The sequence below is a fragment of the Pholcus phalangioides genome, unplaced genomic scaffold, assembly GCF_987345545.1.
Source record: "Pholcus phalangioides strain wild (caught in Gottingen) unplaced genomic scaffold, Ppha-v1.0 ptg000009l_1, whole genome shotgun sequence".
NCBI lineage: Eukaryota > Metazoa > Arthropoda > Arachnida > Araneae > Pholcidae > Pholcus > Pholcus phalangioides.
Window position 1 is genome coordinate 26,728,386 of NW_028301602.1, and position 24,680 is coordinate 26,753,065.

General features: G+C 35.2%; 1 protein-coding gene across 1 annotated transcript in view; it reads left to right on the forward strand.

The window, feature by feature from the left end:
- The first annotated feature begins 14,315 nt into the window (after positions 1-14,315).
- The window catches only part of LOC149082617 (acid phosphatase type 7-like), a 41,498-nt gene continuing 31,133 nt past the window's right edge, over positions 14,316-24,680 (forward strand). The window contains exons 1-4 of the mRNA XM_089235882.1: positions 14,316-14,566; positions 17,400-17,591; positions 23,878-24,060; positions 24,408-24,433. Of these exons, the coding sequence (XP_089092008.1) occupies positions 14,425-14,566; positions 17,400-17,591; positions 23,878-24,060; positions 24,408-24,433 (543 nt within the window). The 5' untranslated portion in view covers positions 14,316-14,424. The remainder of the gene's footprint in view (positions 14,567-17,399; positions 17,592-23,877; positions 24,061-24,407; positions 24,434-24,680) is intronic.

Here is a 24,680-nt window from a genome sequence, read left to right on the forward strand (position 1 = left end):
ATCATCATTGTGCACTCTCTGAATTTTCATCCATTATCACCCATTTCCATCCACTGAGTTGCGAGATGCCATAAATTCTGCTGTTGAGCCTTCTTGAATGTTAGACATGCATGAGGTGCCTTAAAGCTTGATTCTGACCATCATGTACTAGGAATCTGTACATTTTTTCCAAACTTCAACCAAGTACTCAGTTGCAAAACAGAATAGAAAGTATTGTTTTCTAAAATGTTGCAGAAATTATTTTAAGACAGATGTAAATGTGATGAAATTGTCAAGTGACCCAGAAATATATGATAGCTAGGGATACGTAAATTTCGTATTTACGAAATAACTGCAGTAAATGTGAAATTCACGAAATAAATGTGAAATTTGCTAACTTTAATGAATAAATGCAAGAAATTTAATTTTTACTACTTTTCAGAGAAATCTTGATAATTTACACTTAAACATCGCTAATTCTTCAGTGTGCTCCCAAGCTATAATTGAATCTTAAAAAGAACACGAAATTGAATACTCTCAAGTAAAGGACCTAGTATCAGACACCTGAGCAGAAAAAATCACATTAAATGTTGCTTCCAAACATGAAAGCTTATGAGTTGAAGGTAACTTATGTGTATGACTGCATATCTCGTACAGTCAGAGCTGTCTTAATGCATAGACCATAAGCTTCATTTATAGTAATGAGATTTGGTACTATTATTTTCAACAGTTAAGTATGTAAATTGGTAGACAAGTGCTTCTAGCTCAGTAGGGACTCTAAAACATGAGTTTCCCTGAGCCCATGATTCTATAAGACAGACCTTGAGCACAGTACTTCCTTGAGTAATATCTGTGCATCAAATTGGTCCACCAGTCTTTATCTCCTTCTTTTCAAGGTGACCCAAAGTAGGAGGGTGTGCTATCGCAAGTCCCAAAGGGCAGTGTTGAAGAAGTTTCCAGCAGTCCTCCCACAACCCGTTTGAAACAAGTTTTTCAACAAACAGCAGGTAAACCTTCATTATGTGATTTTGTGATGGCTTCCGTCTACGCCCCATAGTTTTCAAAGTTCAGTCATCTTACAACTTACCTAATGGTCGTATTGACACTGTGATGTACTCATATCAGGAGGATCAACGTTTGAACCCCTCTGGTGGCGCTGTGGTGGTCAGCTGAAGTTGTTTTAATGCAGTTTTCCAACTTTGAGGAGCAAATAAGAGCCGGTTTCCTATTAAAAAAGTCTCTCTACAGAAAGCAGACGGAACTTGAACACTACTTACACAACACGAATATTCAGTTGCCTGTCACACTGCTAACTACGCTTAAAACAACCCTTCATATGTATGCACAACCCTTTCCGTCATCTCTAAGCGGATACAGGCTCTTTGAATCGGGGGGGGGGGGAGAGGAGAAGTGAATACTTGTACCTGCTCTCCCAGCCACGCCAATAATATCAATTTTTTCCTGAGTGGGGAAGGGTTCCTGACTATGCTGGCATCATAGGCAGATGCATCCTCTATTCATTAGAAAAATACATTATTGGCAGAGGTATCGGAAGTGTTGTGAACTTGTAGGTGCTCATCTTTAGTTTTAGAAATTTTGATTTCTGAATCGATTCTGGTGTGCTTTGGCCCATGCCACAAATCACTGTGGGTGCTCGAGCACCAGCAGCATTCCTCCCCCAGCTCAGACCGCACTGATTATTGGCATAAGTGGAGCTAGACAATCACTCCCCACCCCTGTTCACTTTACACACTGGATTCCAACCACCCCCTCCCCGCTGTTCAAAGAACCTGCATCCACTCATATCCAGCATGCACCAATAGGTTAGAAATTCAAAAGAGGAATTTCATGAGGTGCATGAATGGTTCAGCAACAGCAGTAGTGTGCAATCAGGTCTGTAACAAATAAAATTGATGCATATTACTACAGGCAAAATAACTCGCTGAGTATTTACTTTCAAATTCGAAAGACAGATGGCAGCATTTGTTAAACCCATAAAAAGCATTCCACTGGAACAAGCATTACGTTTGGTACAGAACATATACACAGCACATTCTAGCATGTACCAATTCGTTAGAAATTCTTGGAGGAAAAATTTACGAGTCACATTGTGTGGTAGTCGAGTGTTCATGGTGAAGGACTCATATCGCGTGGAACTGTGTTCAAACCCCACCGTTGCCACAGTGGTGGTCGGCCGAAATTGGTTTTCAGTGATTCCCAACTTTGAGAGACAAATGCAAGCCAGTCTCCCTGTTAAAGTCTTGCCACAGAGAGCAGCAGGCCTATAACGGCCAATAATTCATTCATTACACTTCATTCAAGTTAAAAAAAAATTGATGGCAGATGGCAGCATTACACAGAAACAAACCTTAACGGAGGTTCACTACACATACATTCCAACATGTACCGGTTCGTTAGAAGTTCTGCAGAGGAATGTGGACTACATGCACGTGTGGTTCAATAGTGTGCAGGCTCACACATAGGTCACATGGAACATTGATCGTAGATTGTAAGAAATCATGGTATACCTTCCATCTACGTCAAGGGTGCTCAACCTTTACGAGAGTGCAGGCCACTTCATTAAGTGGAAAACGTATCGCTGGCCACTTGAGTGATCTGAAAATGTGCTGTGGATAACATAAGTAAAGTTTAACTGCATCTAGGGCCACTCTAATCTGAAATTGTGCCGCAGGTCACTTAAGTGTGATCTTTCTTACAATGAATAAATGTGTCGCGAGCTGTTTCGGTGATCTGGAACTATTCCGCATGTGACTTATATCCCTTCTCACACGGGGATACTAGAGTGATGTGGAACTGCACCACATCCACACTAAACTGCTCTGTAACTGTGTTGCGGGTTTCTCAATGGGATATAGAAATGGGCATTGGGTGACTCAAGTAATATGAGAATAATCAAAAAATCACCAATGAATAAGCCAAATACCAGGAAATACTAAATCACTTTTTTGAGTATTATTTATTATATTCAACTTTGTTGAGTATTATTAGGTGAAGTCGTCTACTCTTGCATATATGGGAATATACTGCTGGTCCTTTAAGTGATCTGAAAATGCGCCATATTTACAAAATTAGGTTTGAGATCACGGGAATCCGAAAATTTGGCCCCTGGCACGTTTCCTCGCCTGTAAATTTCATCGCTTACCGTATGAGTGACCAAGTGAGAGTGACCGCATTAGTGACTGAGTAACCATATGGTCGCTCACTCACTCGTTCACTCATACTCTCACTTGGCCACTCACTGTCAGGGCAGGTGAAATTTCCGTAAACCGAGGTCGCGAGCCACACACACATCAGATGAATCCGCGGGCGCTGAGTTTTAAGCATGTATGGTTTACGTTGTGATAACAATAGGTTTCCGCAACAAGGCCAGATTGCTGATCGCACCTGATGTATTTTAATGTATATGCAATTCTTCAAAAAAAAAAAACGGCGATTCGGCTTGTTTCCTTTGCGTAGTAACTGGCTGTTTAACCCAGTATATGCCCTATACATTCAATTCACGCGAAGAATGAATAGAAATTGTACAATATCTCTCTCTCTCATCGCAATTGTATTTCTTTTTTTTCATTCCCTTTGAGGTGAAAAATAGATTCGCTGCTTGGGACGAGGATAGAGAGGAAAGTGTAGACTCATAAATAGGGACTTCACCACTTTTTTTTCCCTCTGGCTGAGTATTTGCTATTCTTTTACTATTGTAAATATTTATATTGCGTAATCACACCGCATCACCCCCCGTCATGCCACATTTAACACTTTCGCTTCTTTTGAATACAATAAAAATAGAAGTCGGGTGATGTGTAAATATGAGATTTTGGGATTTCCTGTGCTATGAATCGACCTGGTTTTTTTTTTTTAAGGAAATCCTCATGATGTTTTAACGTGAGTGTGATCTGTAGATAAACGTACGTACCGTAGACAAAGAGGAAACCGTAATGGTGAATTTGGGCTTCATTTGGTTCAATCGGTGCTTTTGAACGACGCCCTTTTGAAATAGTAAATTAATGCTTTCACTTGATTTTTTAAATTGACTACGACGTATATGTAGTACACGTAATCCTTTCAGAGCTAGGAAATTCATTTTTTTTCAGCCAAGATAATGTAGAGTGTATCCATCTTCGCATAAATTTTTTCCCCACAATTTTGTTGCTAAATTTTATTGTAATAAATCACACGTCTCCCGCCGTCACTTTCTTCTGGAAACCGTCTTAACCCATTAACGAAGAGTTTGATTTTTTTTAAAAAAACAAAAAATATTGAGTGGAACCACTTTCACTATTTATTGGCAAAGAAAAAACTTAAAACTAAGAATGGCGAATGTTTTTACCAGCCGGCGTTAATGGGTCAAAAAACCCCATGAAAGTTCAACTTTTAAGTGCTGCCCTCTGATGAAAAAGCCTCCAAAGTTCATACTACCATATTTCTAACTCAAAACTTACACAATCTTTTAAGCACAGCCAGTGCCGTCTTAACGCGTGGGCCTACCCGGGCCTCAAGAGAAGAGGGGGCCTCAGAAAAACGAGAAGTAGTTGAATGTTTCGAGAAGTTAGCAGCTAGGGCCTCAGAAAAACCACTTGGCTCGGGGGCCCATGATGCTCTTAAGACGGCCCTAAGCACAGCTTGGCTCTAGATTTTCTACAGTGAGAATAAACAACCCACACATCTGTGCATGCAGGGTCTCAAAGAGATAAGGCGCCTATAAGGGCAGGGAGTGGACTCGTCATCCATCTTTGAGCAAAGAATAGGTTTGCCGGTTCAAGTGATGTCCCGGAAATTGTTTTAATAAAAAAAGGTGCTGGATTGGGGATGGCGTTAATATCGACGTCACGTTTCTACTCAAAGATGGTGGATGAGTTAGCCTGGTATTTCAAGGAGCTGAAGGAACAACGATTTGATATGGGGATCTTTAAAATCCTAGGCTGACTTGTCCGTCATCTTTGAATGAAGAGTGACGCCAGTATATCGATATATCCAATAGCTGTTCTCTATCCTACTTTTTTAACGATTGGACCCAATCACTCTGAACAAAAACTGGTTTTTCCGCTCCGAGATGAGGAATGATGAATCCGCCCGCCTTTCCAGGCGTCTTACGATTGGTTACAGTGATAATAACATCGGGCCCGGTAGCCGAGGTCGATAAGACACTCGCCTAAAGTGCCAAAAGATGTTCAGAGGTGGCGCGATTTCTATACCAGGTTCGTCCTTGTCAGAAAACTTTCCTGACGCAGGAGTACCACAGAAACGGCGACATGAACGCAGAAAAAATTACTACCGCAGGGAGTAGGGGTTAGCCCACCACCCTCTTGATGAGTATAAAAACAAGCCTGCCGTTCGGAATCGGCAATAAATGGTAGTCCCGGTCTAATTAGCCCTCATGTGCAGAAAATGACCGTGGTGCGACAAAAATGATCAAATGGTAACAACGTCACACTTTTGCCGAAACGTGACGTATGATTCAGCCTTTTATTTCAAGGACAGAAGCTCTGGTATACAGTATTGCCTTTGCACATGGGCACATCTTAACAGTGCTTGGAGGCCTATAGAGTTTGACAGACCCGTAGCCAAAAATTTCGTTCGGAGGGACCAAAAAGTGATAGAACAATATATTTGATTATCTTTTCCCTTGGTTACCTTTTCGGTCATTTTCTCACATTACGGGGGATCAGACCCCAAGTCGCTCCACTCGCTACGGCCTTGGAGTATGAGGACTTCAATAATCAACCTAATATGGGTCCTAGTACTGTATTAAATAATAATATGAGAGAAGTTACAAACATAACAAATATATAAGAAGAATAATTATGTTTAAAGTGATAATTATCGTGATATAATTTATAATTTGTGAAAATATCTTCTCATCCACGATTTCAGTTAAGATCAAAAATTGAAATTCGTTGAAAAAAACTGAAGACTTTTTTTTATGGGAAAAAAGTAGCCAAAATCAAGAGGAGAATATGGTAACGACTCACAAAAGTACAGTCCACGCCGCCTAGTGAGATCACATCAAAACTTGATGTTTCTGATATCAAAGGCCCGGATGTTTTTGTCCTGATAAATCTTGAAAAATTACTAAAAAATTCCCTAAAAAATTGGAAAAAAAAGCCATCAAAATAGTAGAACAAAATTCTCTCTCGAAAAGCGGTTATGTTTGAATGTCGAAACAAAAGCTTTGACAGCATCAAAATCAAAATCATGTAATTTTTATTTATTTTTTTGTTTAGGTTTCATTTAAATTAAAACAATTTTTGTAATACCTGTGTTATAATTCATGAATCGGTTATGGTCTCCACAAGGGAGGTGATGACACTCTTCATCTTGGGGGCGGGGGTTGATGATTCTTATCTTTTTGTGTTTTTTTTTCATAAGAAATTCAGTAATGAGAAGCCAGTGAATAATCTGATCGGAGGGCCCAGTTGCTAGATATGGGGCCATGACTACTACTGAACCAGACATGCACCTCGTCCATATTCCTCTGCAGAACATCTAACGAAATGGTACATGTTGAAATGCGTGTGTATGTATAGTGAATCTTCCGTGAAGTGAGTGCCTGTGTAATTGCTTGTTATGTGTAGTGCCGCCATCTACAATCAAATTTTCAAACTATGAGTTTTTCTCAACTCATAGTGAGTGAAGTGTAATGAATGAATAATCGTAACGTTGTAGGTAGCCCTGTTGCTCTCTGCGGCGAGACTTTTTAACGGAGAGATCGGCTCGTATTTGCGCTTGTAAGTTAGGGACCGCAGGAAACCAACTTCAGCCGATCACCACTGTGGCGACGGGGGTGTTTGGACGCGGATCCTCGCGATTCGAGTCCGTCAATGTGACCACTCGACCACCACAGCGGCTGGGGGGCCATAACTAGCGTATTGGGTGAAGGGGGGGGGAGAGAATGTTGTTTTTCGAAGTAGGAAATGGAAAATTACCTCCCATCCCCGAGAGAATCCTGTGTAAGCCTATGGTTAGGAAGCCAAAAAACATCTTTTATTTTATTTTTCAAGAAATTCAGGCATATTTTTTCTTAAGTTCTCCCATTATTAATATAATTTTTTCAATCTTTTCATTGCCCTAAAATTTAAATATTAAAAAAAATATATATCGCGAAAATGTTTAAAAAAATACCCTAAATAAGTAGAGAAATGCAAAGAGATGGAAAAAAAATGCAAATGTCATCAACATCCGGGTCCTGCTGATAACAATAACCGAATGATAACTACATACAAAGAAAATACCATTTGCAAGTACGGTAACCATAATGCATCCCCGCGGAGAACGGAAATTTCTCTTTCTCGCACAATTAGTTGCAAAATTTTCAATCGTTTTATTATTATTATTTGTATTCCAAAACGGGACCTATTGTACGGAAATGTTTGTCAACAAGGGAGGGGGGCAGAGAACATCTTTTAAACTCCTTCATAGTCTTGCATCCTGGTAACGATGGAATCCGTTCTCAGATGGCGAAATATTATGTGACTTTTTTTTTTAAATTTCATGATGGAAAATTTGTAAATAACATTTTGCTTTTTGATACTTTGCTTTAGGATACTGTGGCTTTTTGACTCGTTACAATTTGCCCCCGTTGTTTCCTCTTAAACTGAAAGAGGAAGATGAAATTTTGACACCTTCCAAAATTTTAAAGAAAGAGACTCCGGAATGCAAACAACTCAATTTTCTTCGGAAAAGGGGCTTATTACATTTCGCCATCTGAGCACAGAATTACGGGGGGGGGGGGGGGGAAATAAGTTTTGTTAAACTTCAGCTTCAGAAGAAGAAGAACAAAAAAACCTTTCGACGAGAAAAAAAAATTGATAACATTATCCGAAGTCCCGATAAATATAAACAAATTTTCCACATTCTACAATATTGGTCTTCATTCCGTTCTTTGCAAAAGTGATAACAATACCCAAACCAAATGATAAAATTCTTCGTGATTACAATAACCGGCGTCGACTGTAATTTGATAATTCAATTCCGACAAACCATCCAAACGTTTTCTTCCGATTTCATTTTCTCTTTCTATTTATAGTCGTATGAACGTCGTTTTGGAAGTACATTATCATTAATTTAAAACCCAAATCAATGCTCTTTTCTTCTTGTTCTCTCATGGCGCGGCAAAGGAATGGAAAAGATTACCGTATAGCCAAGGGAATTTTCCAGAAGTAGGTCTCCACGAGGTTAACAGACCCGACCCGCACACGAAACTAACTATATGAGGCCTCTTGAATTCCTAATGAAATAAAAAAATAAAAAGCACCGTGAAAGTGGATTGGCGGTTTATTTTTATACTTTCCCTGAAAGGGGGCCATTTTAGCCTCCTTTCCTCTTTTAGTATCCGCAGAAAATGACCTCACAGCGTAGTTCTAGGCGGCCTTTCATTGAGAACGCAAAAATCGATCAAAAACTCTCTTTTCATTTATTTATACTCCAAATTAATTCTATTTACAGCTCTGAGTAGTAATTTCGGACACAAGTAAGGCGTATTTTAATTATGAACTACACACGAGAAATAATCTTAGTAGTGATCAGATGCGTATTTACGGGGGGAGCCTTAGCGGACTATTGCCCACGGGGGGCAATTTGGGTGGGGCGGCAGAGTAATGAGTGGTTAAGAAAATTAATATAATGGGAGAAGTGTGGAAAAATTTGTTTGGCTTACAGGCGGTAAAACCATAAATTCGCCTCTGCGAAAGAGCGAGGAAAAAGTTTAGTGAGTGACCAAACGCGTTACCTAGATGATTTGTAAGCATGTAAGTGACCAAGAGATCAAGACAGGTCAGTGAGCGGTCAAAAGAAGAAAGTCAAACTGTGACCTAAATAATGTTCAAGCATGTGAGTGACTTTGGGATGGGAAGCAAGGGCATTATTAGTGAACGACCAAAATAGTGACCTAGATAGTGTAGAACTTGAAAGCATGGGAGAGACAAAAACAGCGACACAGAGAGTGTGTAAGCACAGGAGTAACCAAAAGAGTGACCTTCAGAAGACCACCAAAGAGTGCGAGGGACCAAGTCAGTGAACGACCAAAATATGATTGATTAAAAAAGTGACCAAGAAAGTATGCAAGCATAAGTGTGAGTGACTTAGACCCAGAGGCTGAGCGTTGTATTGCTCAGGGCGATAAATTGGAGGCAGGGTCATCTTAAGAGCATCATGGGCTTCCGGGCTAAGCGATTTTTCCTGAGGCCCTTACCTGGCAAATTCTTGAAAATTTCGGTGAGTCCTCAATTTTGTGAAGCGCTCGGGTGGGCTCATGCATCAAGACGGCACTGATTGGAGGAATGAGTAGTCAAGAAAATTAGAGTGGAATAGGAAAAGGGCGGTAGAATTTGTGTAGCCCATAGGCTGGTAAGCCATAAATCCGCTTTTTGGTAGTGATATGAAATTCAACATATATGCCTCAAAATACAAAATTGAAACATCAAACAGCTGTTTGGAAGATAATGATAGCTAATTGAAGAGGAGGCTGCATTAGCCTTGAAACGGCTGTTTGTTGCTTTAATTTCTCATTTTGAGTCATATACGTTGGATTATATATATTTATGCTCAAAAGGTACTTACCTAATCATGTTTTTCAATAAAACTCGGCGTTTGCTCAGGTGTTTCTCAAGGTGTGCGTCGCGGCAGCCGGGTTTATGCTATATCAGCCTATTTATGCTTTGAAGTGGTTCTTTTGTAAAAAATATCTACCAAACTATTTTGGGGTGTCACAGATGAACCATAGATTGAGAAGCTTATTTTCAAAAAAGAACATTTCCACAATTACTAAATTTACACAGAAGTATAAAAAATCTTTTTTCTCCGGAATGAGCCGCTTTACGAAAGGGGGAAAATAGCCCAATTATAAGGGAGTGGTATAAGAATACTGAACTGTTATGTTTCTTGATCAACATTCAAGGGAGTTATCTACATTTAAATTATGAAAATTTTGTAAGCAAATTACGGGAACTGTGTTATCTTTTGATTAAAATTGGAGTTGGTTAAGTGGGGGAAAAATTGGAAATTTCCACTCTATCCGTTGATTCCAGAAGGTGTCACCTAGTCAAGGAAGATATCCTTACCGCTCTCTCGTGAGTAACATAAGAAACACGATCATTCTACAGTGGAGCCTCCCATGACGGACACTGCTCCACTAACGGGCACTTTTAAATTAAATCGACGGTACTCAATATATATAACTATCCACTAAAGGATACTCCTTGTTAGGAGTTTTTTTTTTTTTTCAAAATTTTTGGTCCATGCTTGAGGACCATCTATTCCCATACATACGGACCACCTTTGGTCCGAGAACCATAGGTTGAAAAACACTGACGTATGAGATAAGGCAGTGTTTACCAAAATGTGCGTCACGCCTCTTAGAGGCGTCGCGGCAAACTGGAAATTTTGATTTGTGCCTATTTACGCATTGGAATGAGTATTCTTGAATGAGTTCTTTTATAAGTAAAAATATCTACTAAACTATCTACTGGGAAGTCGCAAATGGGCCATGAATTGGGCAAGTGAACCGCGGGTGACAAACGTTTGAGAACCCCTGAGATAAGGAAATAAGCTTAGTGAGAAAGAGAAATAAAAATTGGTAATAACAGAGTTTCCATTCCTAGCGACCTGGAAAGTCAGGGAAAGGAAAAATGGGCGAGGAAACTGCAAAGTATTTGACGCATGAGTCCGGAAAAATTCTGTGTAGTGGAAAAAAACTAATTCTGGAAAAAAAAATTAAGATATATATTTTCAAATTAAAATTTAAACGCACACCGACCCCGGTCACATAATCGTATGACAATTTAGTACCATTGGAGCTGTGTGGGAAATGAATTCGCCATCTATCGGAGATCGCCCCAGACACAGTAGGTAAATAACTTGTTTTCTCTATGCTCTTCTTCCGGTTTGAACCCTGGCGGTAACCTTCATGGCGTAAGACGAGCATCTTACCACTGCACTACTCGGGCAGGTAATTATTTGTGTTCCTATTTACGCTTCAAAGGGGTTCTTTTCTTGTGAAAAAGACTAAACTCTTCGAGAGCCGCAGCTGAAACATGAATTGTGCAAGGGAACTACGGATGTCAAAAGTTTGAGAACAATGCCTTATAGCGTTATCTTTTGTTAGTCCATAGAGTATCGTTATATCGAGGTTTCACTGTATATTTTTTTATCTTCAAGGATTCTGTTCGGGGATGATTTTTCAATCAAAATCGCTCCTAATCATAACATTTAGCATCTCTAGAAACTACATGGAGTGAAAGTTCTGCATAATACTCAAATAATAATTTATTTCACCGTTATTTAAAACGAAGTAATTAAGAGTAACGTGATCATAGCTATTATGAAGGCTGCTCTTCGAGTATCGAATAGCAGTTCTAAAATGAAAGAATATAGAACATTCGAACACAGAAATTCATACAGAATTAGAAAGCAGCACAATAACTGTGAATTATACTTGTTTTTTTTTTGCCGATGAATATTCCTAAGAGGCGCTTCCTTAGAAATGAAATCGAAGAACGGATCGAGCCTCGAGGCAAAGAGGATGTTCATTTGATGGTGAGCCTCGTTAAAGTATCGAGATCACGGAGCCATTATCACTGACCCAATTTGAAGATAATTGCCCTTTGTCGCATTATTCTATGAATGCCATCATCCACCATCATTCTCGAGGCCCCTGTCATGTTTACCCATTAATTGAATAGAGCTGAGTCGAATGACATCGTATAATTGGCATCATTCTTACTGAAATGTTTTTTGTTATGTATTCGATATTATGTAGCGTTTTTGCTCGATTTTTGACGTACCCTGATAAACATCTACTTTGGAACAAAAAAAACCTGACCTAGTACCCTTTAATGTACTTGTTTTTTATTAAAGCATTTCTCTTCAACGGGCGGGATATTCTTCATGAATGTTCTTGTAGGTGTTGCCATTTATAAAGCTCTTTTTTCCCCGAAACTTTTGATATAATTGTCACCGACCCAATTTACATTTATCTTTCTATATTATCAGTGATATGGAAGGAATCTTTTGACATTCTATACAAAATTTATGCTTTAAAATAAGGTAGCCCTAAATAAAAAATAAATAAATTTTCGTACTCAGGGGTTGGAACAAAATTTAGAACGGAAATTATTCTATTTACTTTCAAAAAAGCATGTAATTTCTATCTTTATTTACAACGCTGCTGTCAGTTGTTTTTGTTGCAAGGTACCTGAGTATGGGAATGCGAAGGTCGAGTCGTCTTGACAATTTCTAAAGCTCAGGGAAACCCCAAAAACAATTTCTGAGCCTTCTCACAACTTCTTTGAAAAATGTCTTTTAGCGATTGGACACTGAGCGGAGTTCTTGTAAAATAAATTTATTTTGCCCAAAGTTCAAAGTATTAAAATTAAAAAAAAAAAAGTCATGTTTCATTTAACATGACTTTTTTTACGAGTTCTTAAGATACGAGGGAACTGTTAGGCTCCTGGGTCTAGGCTCTGTTCCTCCATTTGTTAAGACGTTACTGCATAAAAGTGACGTTAATGAAAGTTATTCGCTCCATCTACATCAATTGCTAATGAATTCGGTACTTTTTTTTCTCATTATTTTATAAATTCATTATTTCTCATTATTTTATAAATTCATTATTTCTCATTATTTTATAAATTCATTATTTCTCATTATTTTATAAATTCATTACTTCTCATTATTGTATAAATTCATTATTTCTCATTATTGTATAAATTCATTATTTCTCATTAATATATAAATTCATTATTTCTCATTAATATATAAATTCATTATTTTATCGATTCGTTGTTTATGAATTGATTATTTTATCGATTCATTATTTTCATTACCTTATCAACTACCTGTTTCTCTCAGAATTATTAATATAGAAAAATTATATAGTAAAATAAAAAAAATAGAGGAAGTAACAGAAAGTTAAGAGAAAGAAAGCATTAATGTGTCAATCAATTTAAATGCCTGCTACTTGGTTTTTTTTAAGTAAAAAAAGTCAGAAATGTGATAATTCAGTGACTCTCAACTTGTAGTACGCTTACCGTTGGGGGTAAGTGAAAACAACAATCTGCAATGACAAAAAAAAGATAATATAATATTACGCTGCAAAAGATCAGTATTGACGCAGTATAACAAGGGAGGTTGCAAGATTTTGACGTATTTCTAGGGATACGCACACCTTCCTTCCTCACATTTCTAAAGGCAAGAACGCCTACTGTAGATTTTAATTGATTTCGTATACCTAGCGCCGTTGCTCGCGAGCACCACGGTGCTCCCTGAACCACCCAAATTGCTCGATGCTCGTGTCAGATTTCGTTCTCGCGAGCACTTGATCAACAATTCCATTGAACGCCTTGTACAAATTGCATTCAGGGATTGAAATCATACTTGTGTCATGCATTATTATGTCAAACTTTCTGTAAGGGTGCTCTTCTTTTGATGATAAGTAGAGGCAGTGCTAACGACTAAGAAAAGTTTGAAGATCTCTGACCTAGTGATACGCACGCTCGTCGAGCATTCCTGTGGAAACGCATGCTTCCTATACATTTCTTGGGTAACGTGAACTTTCTACTTATTTCTGGGAGATATGCACGAGATGTGCATGTTGTTTTTTCGGAAGGGGTCTCCTGCGCATATCATGAGACATAAAATATACACGTCTTCTACGCATTTCAATGAATACGGACGCTTCTTTTGCATTTTGGGGAAGTGGGCGCAAGTTTTTTACTCAATTTTAGATGTACGCAAACCTCTTACGCATTTTGAATCCTTCGCATTTACGGGGATAATAGAATCGTGACAGGTTGGGAACACTGCTGTTATCTAACTATTCAATAGTAACATGCTTGTTTGTTGAAATTAAAAACCATTAATCGCTGCAAGATGTGAAACTCGTTCCTTCACCCATTTATTCTTGGAATACGCGGTGTATACATTCTCATCTTTGAAATGGACGGCGGACGAGACAGAGACGTGCCTATATTTCCTTGACATGCACGACGGCCTCAAACGAGAGGAAAAACTCGCGGTCAGGGTATGTTTATCCATCAACACGGGGCAACAAATTAATTTTTCTTCTATCTTTGTATACGTATGTACACACACAACTGTATATCAAGTAGTCGTCCCCGACGAGATTATTAAATTAATGATGTGGAAGAGAGTGAGAAAAAACCGGTCTCACAAATAAATTCTTTTCTTTTCCCAACCTCGGCACGTGATGGTGCAAATATACCTGCAGCTTTTTCCTCTCTTTTCCTCTTTAGTTACATAACCTTTCGAGTTTGTTTTTTTTTTTTAGTGGTGGATAGAAAAAACCAGGGCACCGCATCCCAAGCGAGGTGCTTAGGTGACGGACGCACCAAATAAACACTGTCCTTTCGCACACTCGCACACGTGTTGAAAGGACAACGGCAGACACGGGTACTGTGTGTGTGTGTAGCGTGAATGTTTGTGTGTTCTCTTGATATCATAGCTATGAAGTCCGACCGGATCATCGTGATATTACGATGGATTATCTCGATTATTCCCATGTTGAGTTTCGTTAATACTGATCCTGTACCAGAGCAGATACATATCTCTTTAGGAGGTAAGGAAATTTCATCGAAATTAGTTTCTAAACTGGAAATTCTTAAAAATATCATAATTATAAAAATATAATTCTCATTATATTCCATTTAAAATTTAGTACAATATTTAATATTTAGTAACATGTAATATTTAATAATATTTACTACCAGCAAAAATTCCCTGCCCTTCCCGGGTTTTCTCCTTACACTGACAGCATTGATGAGGATATAAACCATCGTGAAGGCATAAGCATGTCTGAGATGCATTGTTTGGGAACCAAGGTAACCAAAGTAAACAATCTAAAAGTCATTATTGAGGCTTATAAACCATTGTTGTCCGACAGTTTTTTGTCCATTTCTGGCATTTTCCTAGTTCTGAGTTTAGTATATATATATATGAAAAATTTGGCAATGGTCGGTCTAAAATTGTAGATTTCTATAGAGAACATACACACACAGAAAATAAATTTTATACATATAGATTCACTATTTAGTATTTAGTAATGTTTATTATTCAATGTTTAGTAATATATTTACTGTCTATTGCTTATTAATATATTTACTATCTATTGCTTATTAATATATTTACTGTCTATTATTTATTAATATGTTTACTATTTAATTTTCAGCAATATTTACTATATATTTCAAATACAAATACAACGAACAAATTATTAATATGTTTACTATTTAATTTTCAGTAATATTTACTATATATTTAATATTTAGTATATAAAATATACAATTCTCATCCTTCATTTATTGTGTACCAATTACGGGCATTACTGATCAGATTTGCCTTATAGTGCAAACAGAATTAAATAGCATCATTACAGAGAAGATAATAAAATAGATTTTATAGAACACAATGTTTCCTCGAAAATTTATTATGAAATTTAATACTTTCAAAAACACTTATGTGTCTTTTTCACTTGCGTAATTTCTAGTAATACTGTAATTAATAAATTTTTATTTTTCAAATAAGAAAATTAAGAATTATTTTCATTGATTGCAACGGCCGTATTTATGATTGTACTTTTTAATTACTTATCAGTTATTATAATTATTTATTTGCGTAATTCCTTTTTCATAGGTTTATATTCCTTATTCAAGTTTTTTAATCTGTGAACATGGAGGAAAAAAAATCAATATTCAATTGGAATAACTGTTACGATACAAAACAAATGTTTTACAAATTGGACATTTGATACAAGTTTTTCGAAAAAAGAATGCATAGAGGAAATAATGTTTACTATAAAGTATTAATTTTCGACGATATAATGTTTTTTAGATTTTTTTCTAAAAATCTTGTGTTTGATGTAATGTTCTTTTCTTTAGTTACATTATGTTAAAAAAAAAAAAGAATAATAAAAACAGATTTATTAATTGCGTAGAAAAATTTGTAGAAAAAAGTGTTTTGCAATTAAAATTTGCAGTATTGATAATATAAAATGTAAAAAGAAATACCCGGTGCTGCCGGATTATTTATTCCCTGTATACTTGGAGCGTAAACAACACTAAAGAAATAAATGATTTTTAAGAGATGGGCGTATTTCTGAATTCTAAATTTTTGGAGGAAGGGCATTGTTAAGTTACCATGGTAACCGGAGTGACCATTCAAAAATTCATTGTTAAAGTCAAGATGCCATTCTCACCAGATATTTTGTTTTGCCATTTCGAACATTTGTTAAGACATCTCAACTTTTTAAAGCAAGTTTTTTTCAGTCTTTTGGAGAGTGCGGATTATTAAAGTGGTTCTGGTGTATTCTGGTGTTCCAGGCCAAATAAAATAAAATGGCTCAAAATTTTCAGTGTTATTAGTATTTAGTTACTAGTATTTTACTATTGTACATGGCGTAATAATTTTTTATTATTAATCTAGATTCATGATTTTCGTAGAGCCCTATTTCCTTTGAAGTTATCATCAGTTTTCAAGTTTTCTCTAAATTTGTAAAATGTTATAAAAGAACAAACATTTCCATGAATTGACGAAAAATCTTTTGTGCTAGAACCCGGCAATCAAAGCTAATTTCTAAAAGTTATTGTTGAAGCCGAAAATCAATTTGTGTACTGGACAATTGTATTTTTCACTATTTCGGGCATTGACAAGCTATAAGAAAGTTCCAAATCATTCGTGTCGGGTTCTTTTTAGCTAGTTTTTACAAAATTTATACTGGATATCCGTAAAATATTACACAGGGTGATTAGATAATTCCCTTTGCCGCATTTTACTGGCGAACCGTTGATTCTAGAGACAAATTTCCTGTTGCAAAAAATTATCCAAATAACGCGTACGACTAAGATACGTCATTCATGTAGCAGGATGGTTGAATAGTTATTGAAATTAAAAAGGAAATAAAACTATTCATACGGACACCCTGTCCTCAAAAACTAGTTGAAAAATTGTTGTCCTGTCTCGTCTGAAGTCAACAATAAAAATTCCACTTTTTGAAGTGCATTATTTGCTACGATATTTTAATTCAAAAATCGGAGAAAAATTGCACTTAGAAACGTTAACGGTTTTTTTTTTCGCCCTCAGGAGAGACAGGACGAAAACTTTCTAACTGGGATTTCGAGGACAGGATGTTCATATAAAATGTTACGTTTTTTTATTGCGATAACTATACAACTCCTTACAACATGAATGATGTAGTGCTACACATTATTTGGATAATTGTTCTAATTGCAAGTGTACCTCTGGGATCGACGGTTCACCAGTAAAATGCGGCAAGGAGGAATTAAACAATCACCCAATATACATGTATTTGTACTGCAAACACGCGCACAAACAGGAAATTAAATATACATATAGATGAATGGATTTTTAAAAGTATTTATAATTCTCTTTTTCAGAGAAGATAACGCAAATGACGATCATGTGGAGTACATTCGAACCAACGGAGAAATCCATCGTAGAATACGGGACTCAAGACACAGGTCTCATCAATAATCAGTCTGGTACATGGCACATGCTCGCCAACGGTTTATCCATTCAATACATACATAATGTTAAACTGCAAGACTTGGAACCAGCGACTAAATACTGTAAGAAATTTTAATTAATAATTTTTTTCCCATAACTGCACACACATCAGTGCTCTCCAATCACATTCATTACGTTGCATTAATACGGCTTCCGTGACGAAAAAGAAGATAAAAATTTAAATTAATTTGGGTGATTGGCTCAAAAATAAAAATAATAATATTATTATTATTGGTGTTATATCGGTCTTTATTCATTAACCCATAAAAATTGATGCAAGTATTTTGATGAAATTTAATTCATATAATACTTTTATAATTTAAATATTACTCTATTCTGTTGAAAATTACGCCGTCGATTTTGCAGAATACCCAAGCGTCGCGTTGTTGGTAAATATGATAAATCGTATTACATTATATATGGCATTCCATACATGATCATTCATACATGTATTGCATCATTATACAGGGTAACTATCATAAAATTTGTTATCATTATATCGGGGTCCGGCTATATTCATCACACATACTAGACTCATTTAGAATTTTTCTCATATTCATCAAATCCACCTATTACACTATTATGCATAATCACAGATAAAGGCGATAAATTTCAAGTATTTATCGAATTTCCCAACGATACTTGGCTGTTGAGCATAATCGTGGGTGAAAATAATAAATTAGACGATTGGTAAGTATTCATAATAACCGATTTATATCACATTTACCGTGACGTAATTACTAGTACGTTGTTCCAATACTTTTCCCGAATGACACATTCTGTTAAATTTCTAGTTGCGAATATAAATAATAAAACTTATAAATTATTATAATTCCATTACGATGGTTTGAACAGTGTGTAATATTTGTAATCATTATTAAAATTTTTTTTTATTGAATATTGAGAAAAATATGATTCATACTACAATGCAATTAACACGATAACTACGTTTCAAAAATGCAGTAGAATTTTAACAATAGAATCATAGATAGTGGCATTATAATAGAAAGTTATGCTCATTCAATTACATTATTATTATTCGCAACAGGCCGTCTCTTTCATTTTAGAAAAAAGTAAATAATAAATTATTATTTCAATACAACAATATTCATACGAATTAATCAGTATCGAAAAGATTATAATCTGGTGCATGTTTCTTTACAATAGAATAAATATTAACAAATAATTAGTTTTTGGAACATTTTCGTGTTAATCTTCGAATCAATTAAATTTGTTTGGAGACAAAATAATGATTTAATACATGTTTCTGAAAGCTGTGTTATGGAATATGTAACACTTTTATTCCATCAAAATCAGCATCACAAAGAGATTATCTGAATATTTACAGAAACAAACAACTATTTAACATTTTTATCTGAAATATTCTGTGAAAACACATGTTTAGAGAAAAACATATAAATTCTCGAAATTTGTTTTTTTGTAAACAAGAAATCTCTTTCCTTATTGAGTTTTTCTTCTATATTTGCAGAAAACATCTTTGTAAATATATTTTACGTGCTCATCGGAATACGTAAACAGCATATTTTAAGTTTAATATATGGAATATAAGATAAGAAATGCGCCTTAATATTCAGATATAACCTACAAGTGATAAGAAAAATAACAAAGATTTATTATTATTATTATTGGTTGAAATGTTATGAGGAGAAAAATATTTCAATTCTCTCTATGGAATTTTTCTATTCAGAAACGTTCGAATACTTTGATATCTCTGTAGATAACGTTTTTTTAGTATTAAATACTTTTCTGAGTCAGACAGGATTAAAACTGTTTATTTTAAATAAATATTAAACAGAAATAATTTTTTTTTAATGCGATATATAGTGATACCTCGACTAACGAAGATGATTAGTTCCGGAATCACGTTAGTTAGCCGGAATCTTTGTAAACCGAAACGTGATTTCCCATAGGTTGTTATTATGGAAATCCGTTTGATTCGTTCCGGGCTCTGCCCAAATTTTAAAGATAAGTTCAGTTAAAACACTGAGGAAGCACTGTAAAAACGACAACCACTGACTGAGGCTGAAATGAAGAGCTTTAAAATTGGATAAATGAGATTTTACAGGATGATGTGAGATATATTGAAGATCTTTTTATTTTACACAAATGTATGCTCACACACATAACCAACACCAGCTTTAATCTGCTAAAGTGCTAAAGCTGGTGTTGACACAACCCAGTCGAGTTCGTAGGTGCCCCGTCCATTTGTGATTTGGTCAGCTCATTTCTGTGTTTGATGCATGCAGATAGAAAAGATGAGCTCCTACAATGTCCAGACTGATCAGTTTGTTGCTTAGAAACTTTCGCTGAAAGAAAGCGTGCTCTGTAAACATAGGCTCCTTTTTTTCAAAATGCATTTTCTATTTCAGCTGAATTTTTACATGAAATGGTTCAAAATTTTCTGAAAGAGAAGTGTAGGTAAATCTGGAAAATATTCAGAGGTGGACATGAGTTAATCGGACTCAAGTGAGAGTAATACCGATGATGATTGGCGCCGAAATTCATCACACGATGCGGCTGTATTAGGTTTTAGCATGTGTATCCATATCAACGATAATCTTCGTTAGCCGAATGCGCATTCGTTAGCCGAGGCAGAAAAATCAAAAACAACAATCTTCGTTTGTTGAAAAATTCGTAAGCCCAGGTATCGCTGTACAGTATTTATGGAATGTTTCACCATAGCTTCCAGTTCGGTGTATTATTTCTTATTTATTCAATTGCTTTTTGAATTTAAAAATTTTTGTACTCTGTGGAGATAGATTAATGAACATCAAAATACAGTATTTGTCGGTAATATGTTTCCGCAAAAATGTCTTTAAAAACTCCATAATGTGGTTTCACAATGTTTAAACTCTGTTTAAAATTATTATTTTTTTAAATTGTGGCAATGGTTTTTCAAAACTGTTACAAATACTTACGAAATTTCTCATGCTTACTGATCCAACTTTATTTCAGCCACCACGTTGGACATTCTGTCTGTTATGGCCTTTGTATTTGTATTTTGGCTATTACATGAAACGGGATATTTAAGATGAGGGGAAAAAAGAGTTTTAAAAATGTCTATAAAATTGAAAAAAAAATTAAATTTTGAAGAAAAATATAAATTTGAAAATTATTATGTTATCGAGTTTTCAAGAAAAAAAAACACGTTAATTCTGCAAAATTAAAAAATCTGCTTAAAAAAACAAAGAAAAAACAAATTCTGAAAATTTTTAAATTTTTTTGAAAGTAAATTGTGTTTTAAAATTCTGGAAAAAACGAAATATATTTTCAAATTCTAACAAAAAATTATATGTTTAAATTCTGAAAAAGTTTTATTTTTAAATCGATAAAAAAATACCTACATTCGGAAAAAAAAATTTAAATCGAAAAAAAAACATCTAAATTCTGTGAATTTTGAAAAAAATCTAAATTCTGTGAATTTTGAAAAAAATCTAAATTTCTGAAAATTCTGAAAAAATCTGAATTAAAAGAAAAGTATTTATAATCTGAAGTTTGAAAACAAATTATATGTTTCTAAATTTTGAAGGTGGAAAAAACTACATTTTCAAATTATGAAAAAAATCAGACTTCTAAATTTTGAGAAATGAGATAACTTGTTTAAATTTTGAATTCAAAACAATGAAAAAAAAATTAGTGTGCTTCATAAGTTCACAAAACTCAAACTATCTCTCTCACATGCAAAAGAAAAATATTACTTCGTATAAGTCTCCTAAGTTGTTATAGGGCAAGTTTTGGCACTTTTATTAACATTTTTAAGCTTTATTATTTGCACCTAATTCATTAAAATTATAACCCACACTCTGGGAGAAATTAAAAAAAAAATACACATCTCTATAGTAGATAACATTAAAGGAGGGAATTCTTTGTTTTTAATTTACCTACGAAATTATTACATTCAACACAGTCCCATTTCCCTTTAACAAGAGATGACTTATTCATATTATAATGGCTTTATGCGATTCGGGTTTCAATTGGAAATCCCATCTAGTCGTAGCATAGCTTGTCAGATTGAGATGTAATCAGGTGTTTAACTCGACTCGGGTCAGCAGTTTACTTCTTTTCTCTTTTCCTATGAAAAGTGTTGGCAACGGATGAGAGAACATTACGGTAACACCGGCAGGCATCGGATTTGGAGAACATCGTTTCTGATAGTTAATGGATACAATACGATGATCGAGAACGGACGAGTGAAAGTAAAATCACCTCGATTACGATTTCTTTTTCATTCTGTTACGCAAATTCTCGCGTGAGTTCTCTCTTGCGAGTGTTTTTCCTCCTCCCCTGCTAAACACACACGTCCCGATTTTTCATTAACGTGCATTATTGCTTCCGGATAGACTGTCACAATTTGGAACATCGTGATAACAAAATCAGCGTCGCATGACACCTCGAAAAGAAAAACGATGTTCAATGATACATAATACGCAGGAAATCATTAGTTCCTGTTTTACTTTCCGAAAACTGGGATCATTTAGTTCTTGTTTTCCGTGTTTATCATGAGCTAAATAAGTGTAAACAGCTGAGGAAATGATGGACAGCGGCAATCGTTGTGCTAATGAAGATGACTCGAAATACCATCAGATGGGAACGAGAGATTCAACATTATAATGTCATTAATTGTGACGCTTTTTTTGTTTTCTTCCCGTTCGAAAATGCGGAAATATCTCAATTGAAATGTTTATGTAAAAATAAATTTAATTACTCTTTCTTCCTAGTTTTTTTAAGCAGTCAGTAATTGTTCGACGCGAACACTGCACTTTTCCGAGAGGAAATTTAACTATTGTGTGTGTGTAATAAGTTTTTTTCTCCCCCATCCTACTTTGCAAACAAATACGAGTATTTTATTTAGTATTAAGCATATATTATACAAATACATTATTCACTAAATGCTCATAACCGATCCTTAAACATTTGAAAAATTCAATTTAATAAGTTGATTTTTGCACAATAATGTTCAAAATCAATTCCTTGTAGATTTTATTTTTTCGAACGAGAGAGAGAGAAAATTAAGTGCATATATCACTATATCATCGACATCTTTTGAAATTTTAAACCCTTCGATACACAAATATACTTTTATATAAGTTGCCGTGTGGCAATCACAAATTATGAACAAATAAAATTGATATCTCTGGCGCATGCGTACTTGAAATGTATTTTCCCTCATATCATGCTCATATCACCTTAATATCCGTTGTAAATTTAAAAATGATATTTTTATAACACGTTGTTGAGTATTCTGTAAGTTTCATAAAATTTGGTTGAAAACTTCGCATGTAAATGTATTTACATGTTTCATCATCTTCATGTTTTTTCCAGAAGAAAAATAATTGGGGTAGGCTGTATCATAGACACGGCCGCAAGTTTTGATGTGAACACGTCTTTTGTGCCTTGAATTTCTTGGTAGGTACTGACATAAATGCCATTATCATCGGCTTTGTCTTTCGAATAGCTGACAATTGATGCCAGTATCGTCTATTTTCGTTATGAACTGCTCGAGATATAGTGGAAAAAAATTTGTTACGAATCAGGGCAGCGAGCCTGGTGCCCAGACAGGAAGATATATTGAAACTGAAGTAAAATATCATTGGAAATGCATCTTTGCAATACGTATCTGACGATACTATCTATTTTTTGACTTGCATTGGGTGCTTCCTGAGATATGAGCGTTTGAAGAATTTCGACACGAACTTTTTGCGAATGCTCCAAGTATCGTCAGGTGATTTAAAAGAAGTATTCACGTCAAAAAAAGCAAACATAGCACACAGCAAGTAAAATATTAAATGTATGTTACGAATTATTTGCAGTTTCTTATGATACAAAGTTGATTAAACATCATTGTTTTTTTTTCTTTTCTTTCTTTTTTTTAATTTCTTGTTGATCCGATCATTCTGGAGAGGTTCCCTGAATGTACTGAATCCTCACTGGAAAATGTAAGTTTAATCATTGTGTTTACATGCCCGAAATTTCATAACAATTTTGCCGCCTGGCAGTTGAGTAGTTAGGGTGCTAGCCTCTGACTGTGTAGGTCTGGGTCCCGAACCCAGAGGCTATCTATCGGGCATAGATATGTCTACTAACACTAACTCATTCCCTGGACAGATCGTAAAGATCTCTTGGGAATACGTGACAATCGCATTTATTTTAAATATTTATTTCAAATTCGCAAAATATTTTTTTAGAAATTCGAAAAGATATGTCTAATCTCCGAAGTGAACACTGACTTTATAGTGTAGAAAGAATAAACTACGTGTCTCTACATATTTTGGTTTTATGATTGAAGTAAATCAAGCATTTTTTTTTTTTTTGTTTCAAATGTATAAGGGTACAGATGCGGAGATGGTAGTACTTGGAGCGCAGTGTACAAATTCCGGACTCTTCAAGATGGTACCGATTGGAGTCCTCAGATCATCGTTTTCGGGGATTTAGGCTACAGAGGAGGTACTTCGGCAAGGAAATTGGCTAGGGAAGCCGTCAATGAAACTGTCGACGTGATTTTGCATAATGGTAAATTAATTATCAATAATTCATTCGTTTTGTGACTGATTTTCAAATTAAATCTAAGTAATTTTCGAAATGTGTGTTCCATATCTATCGATAATATCGATTAAAGTGTGATTTATTCACAACACACACTTATTGATTTTAGTTTATATATATATTCAACTTTAAATACAAGATTAATCTAGAAATTTTAATTAAATTCCACTTTTGTTTTATTTGATTTACGTGAAATATAATTATCCTCGAGGAAAATTAAATAACTGATTAGTTTGGGAAACTGATTTTAAAAACTGTCGTATTTGCATTTCGTAGCCTGATATAATTAATATAATTACTATTTTATTCCGTAGGAGATATTGCTTATGACTTGCACACGGTAAGTGTTTTCTTTATGTTAGTTGGCAATTGTACAATTAATCATCGATGAAACAATTAACATTCTGGTGATGTGCTCTCTAATTTTTCAAAATAATATAAATATTTTTTTTTTCTTATAAGCAATCACTACAAAGCAATGATTTTTTTGCGTTTAACTATATTAATGAACGCTAATATTTGATGCGAATACAATTAGTAGATAATTAGTCATCATCAAATGGTGCATCAGAAATCTTTCATTATGT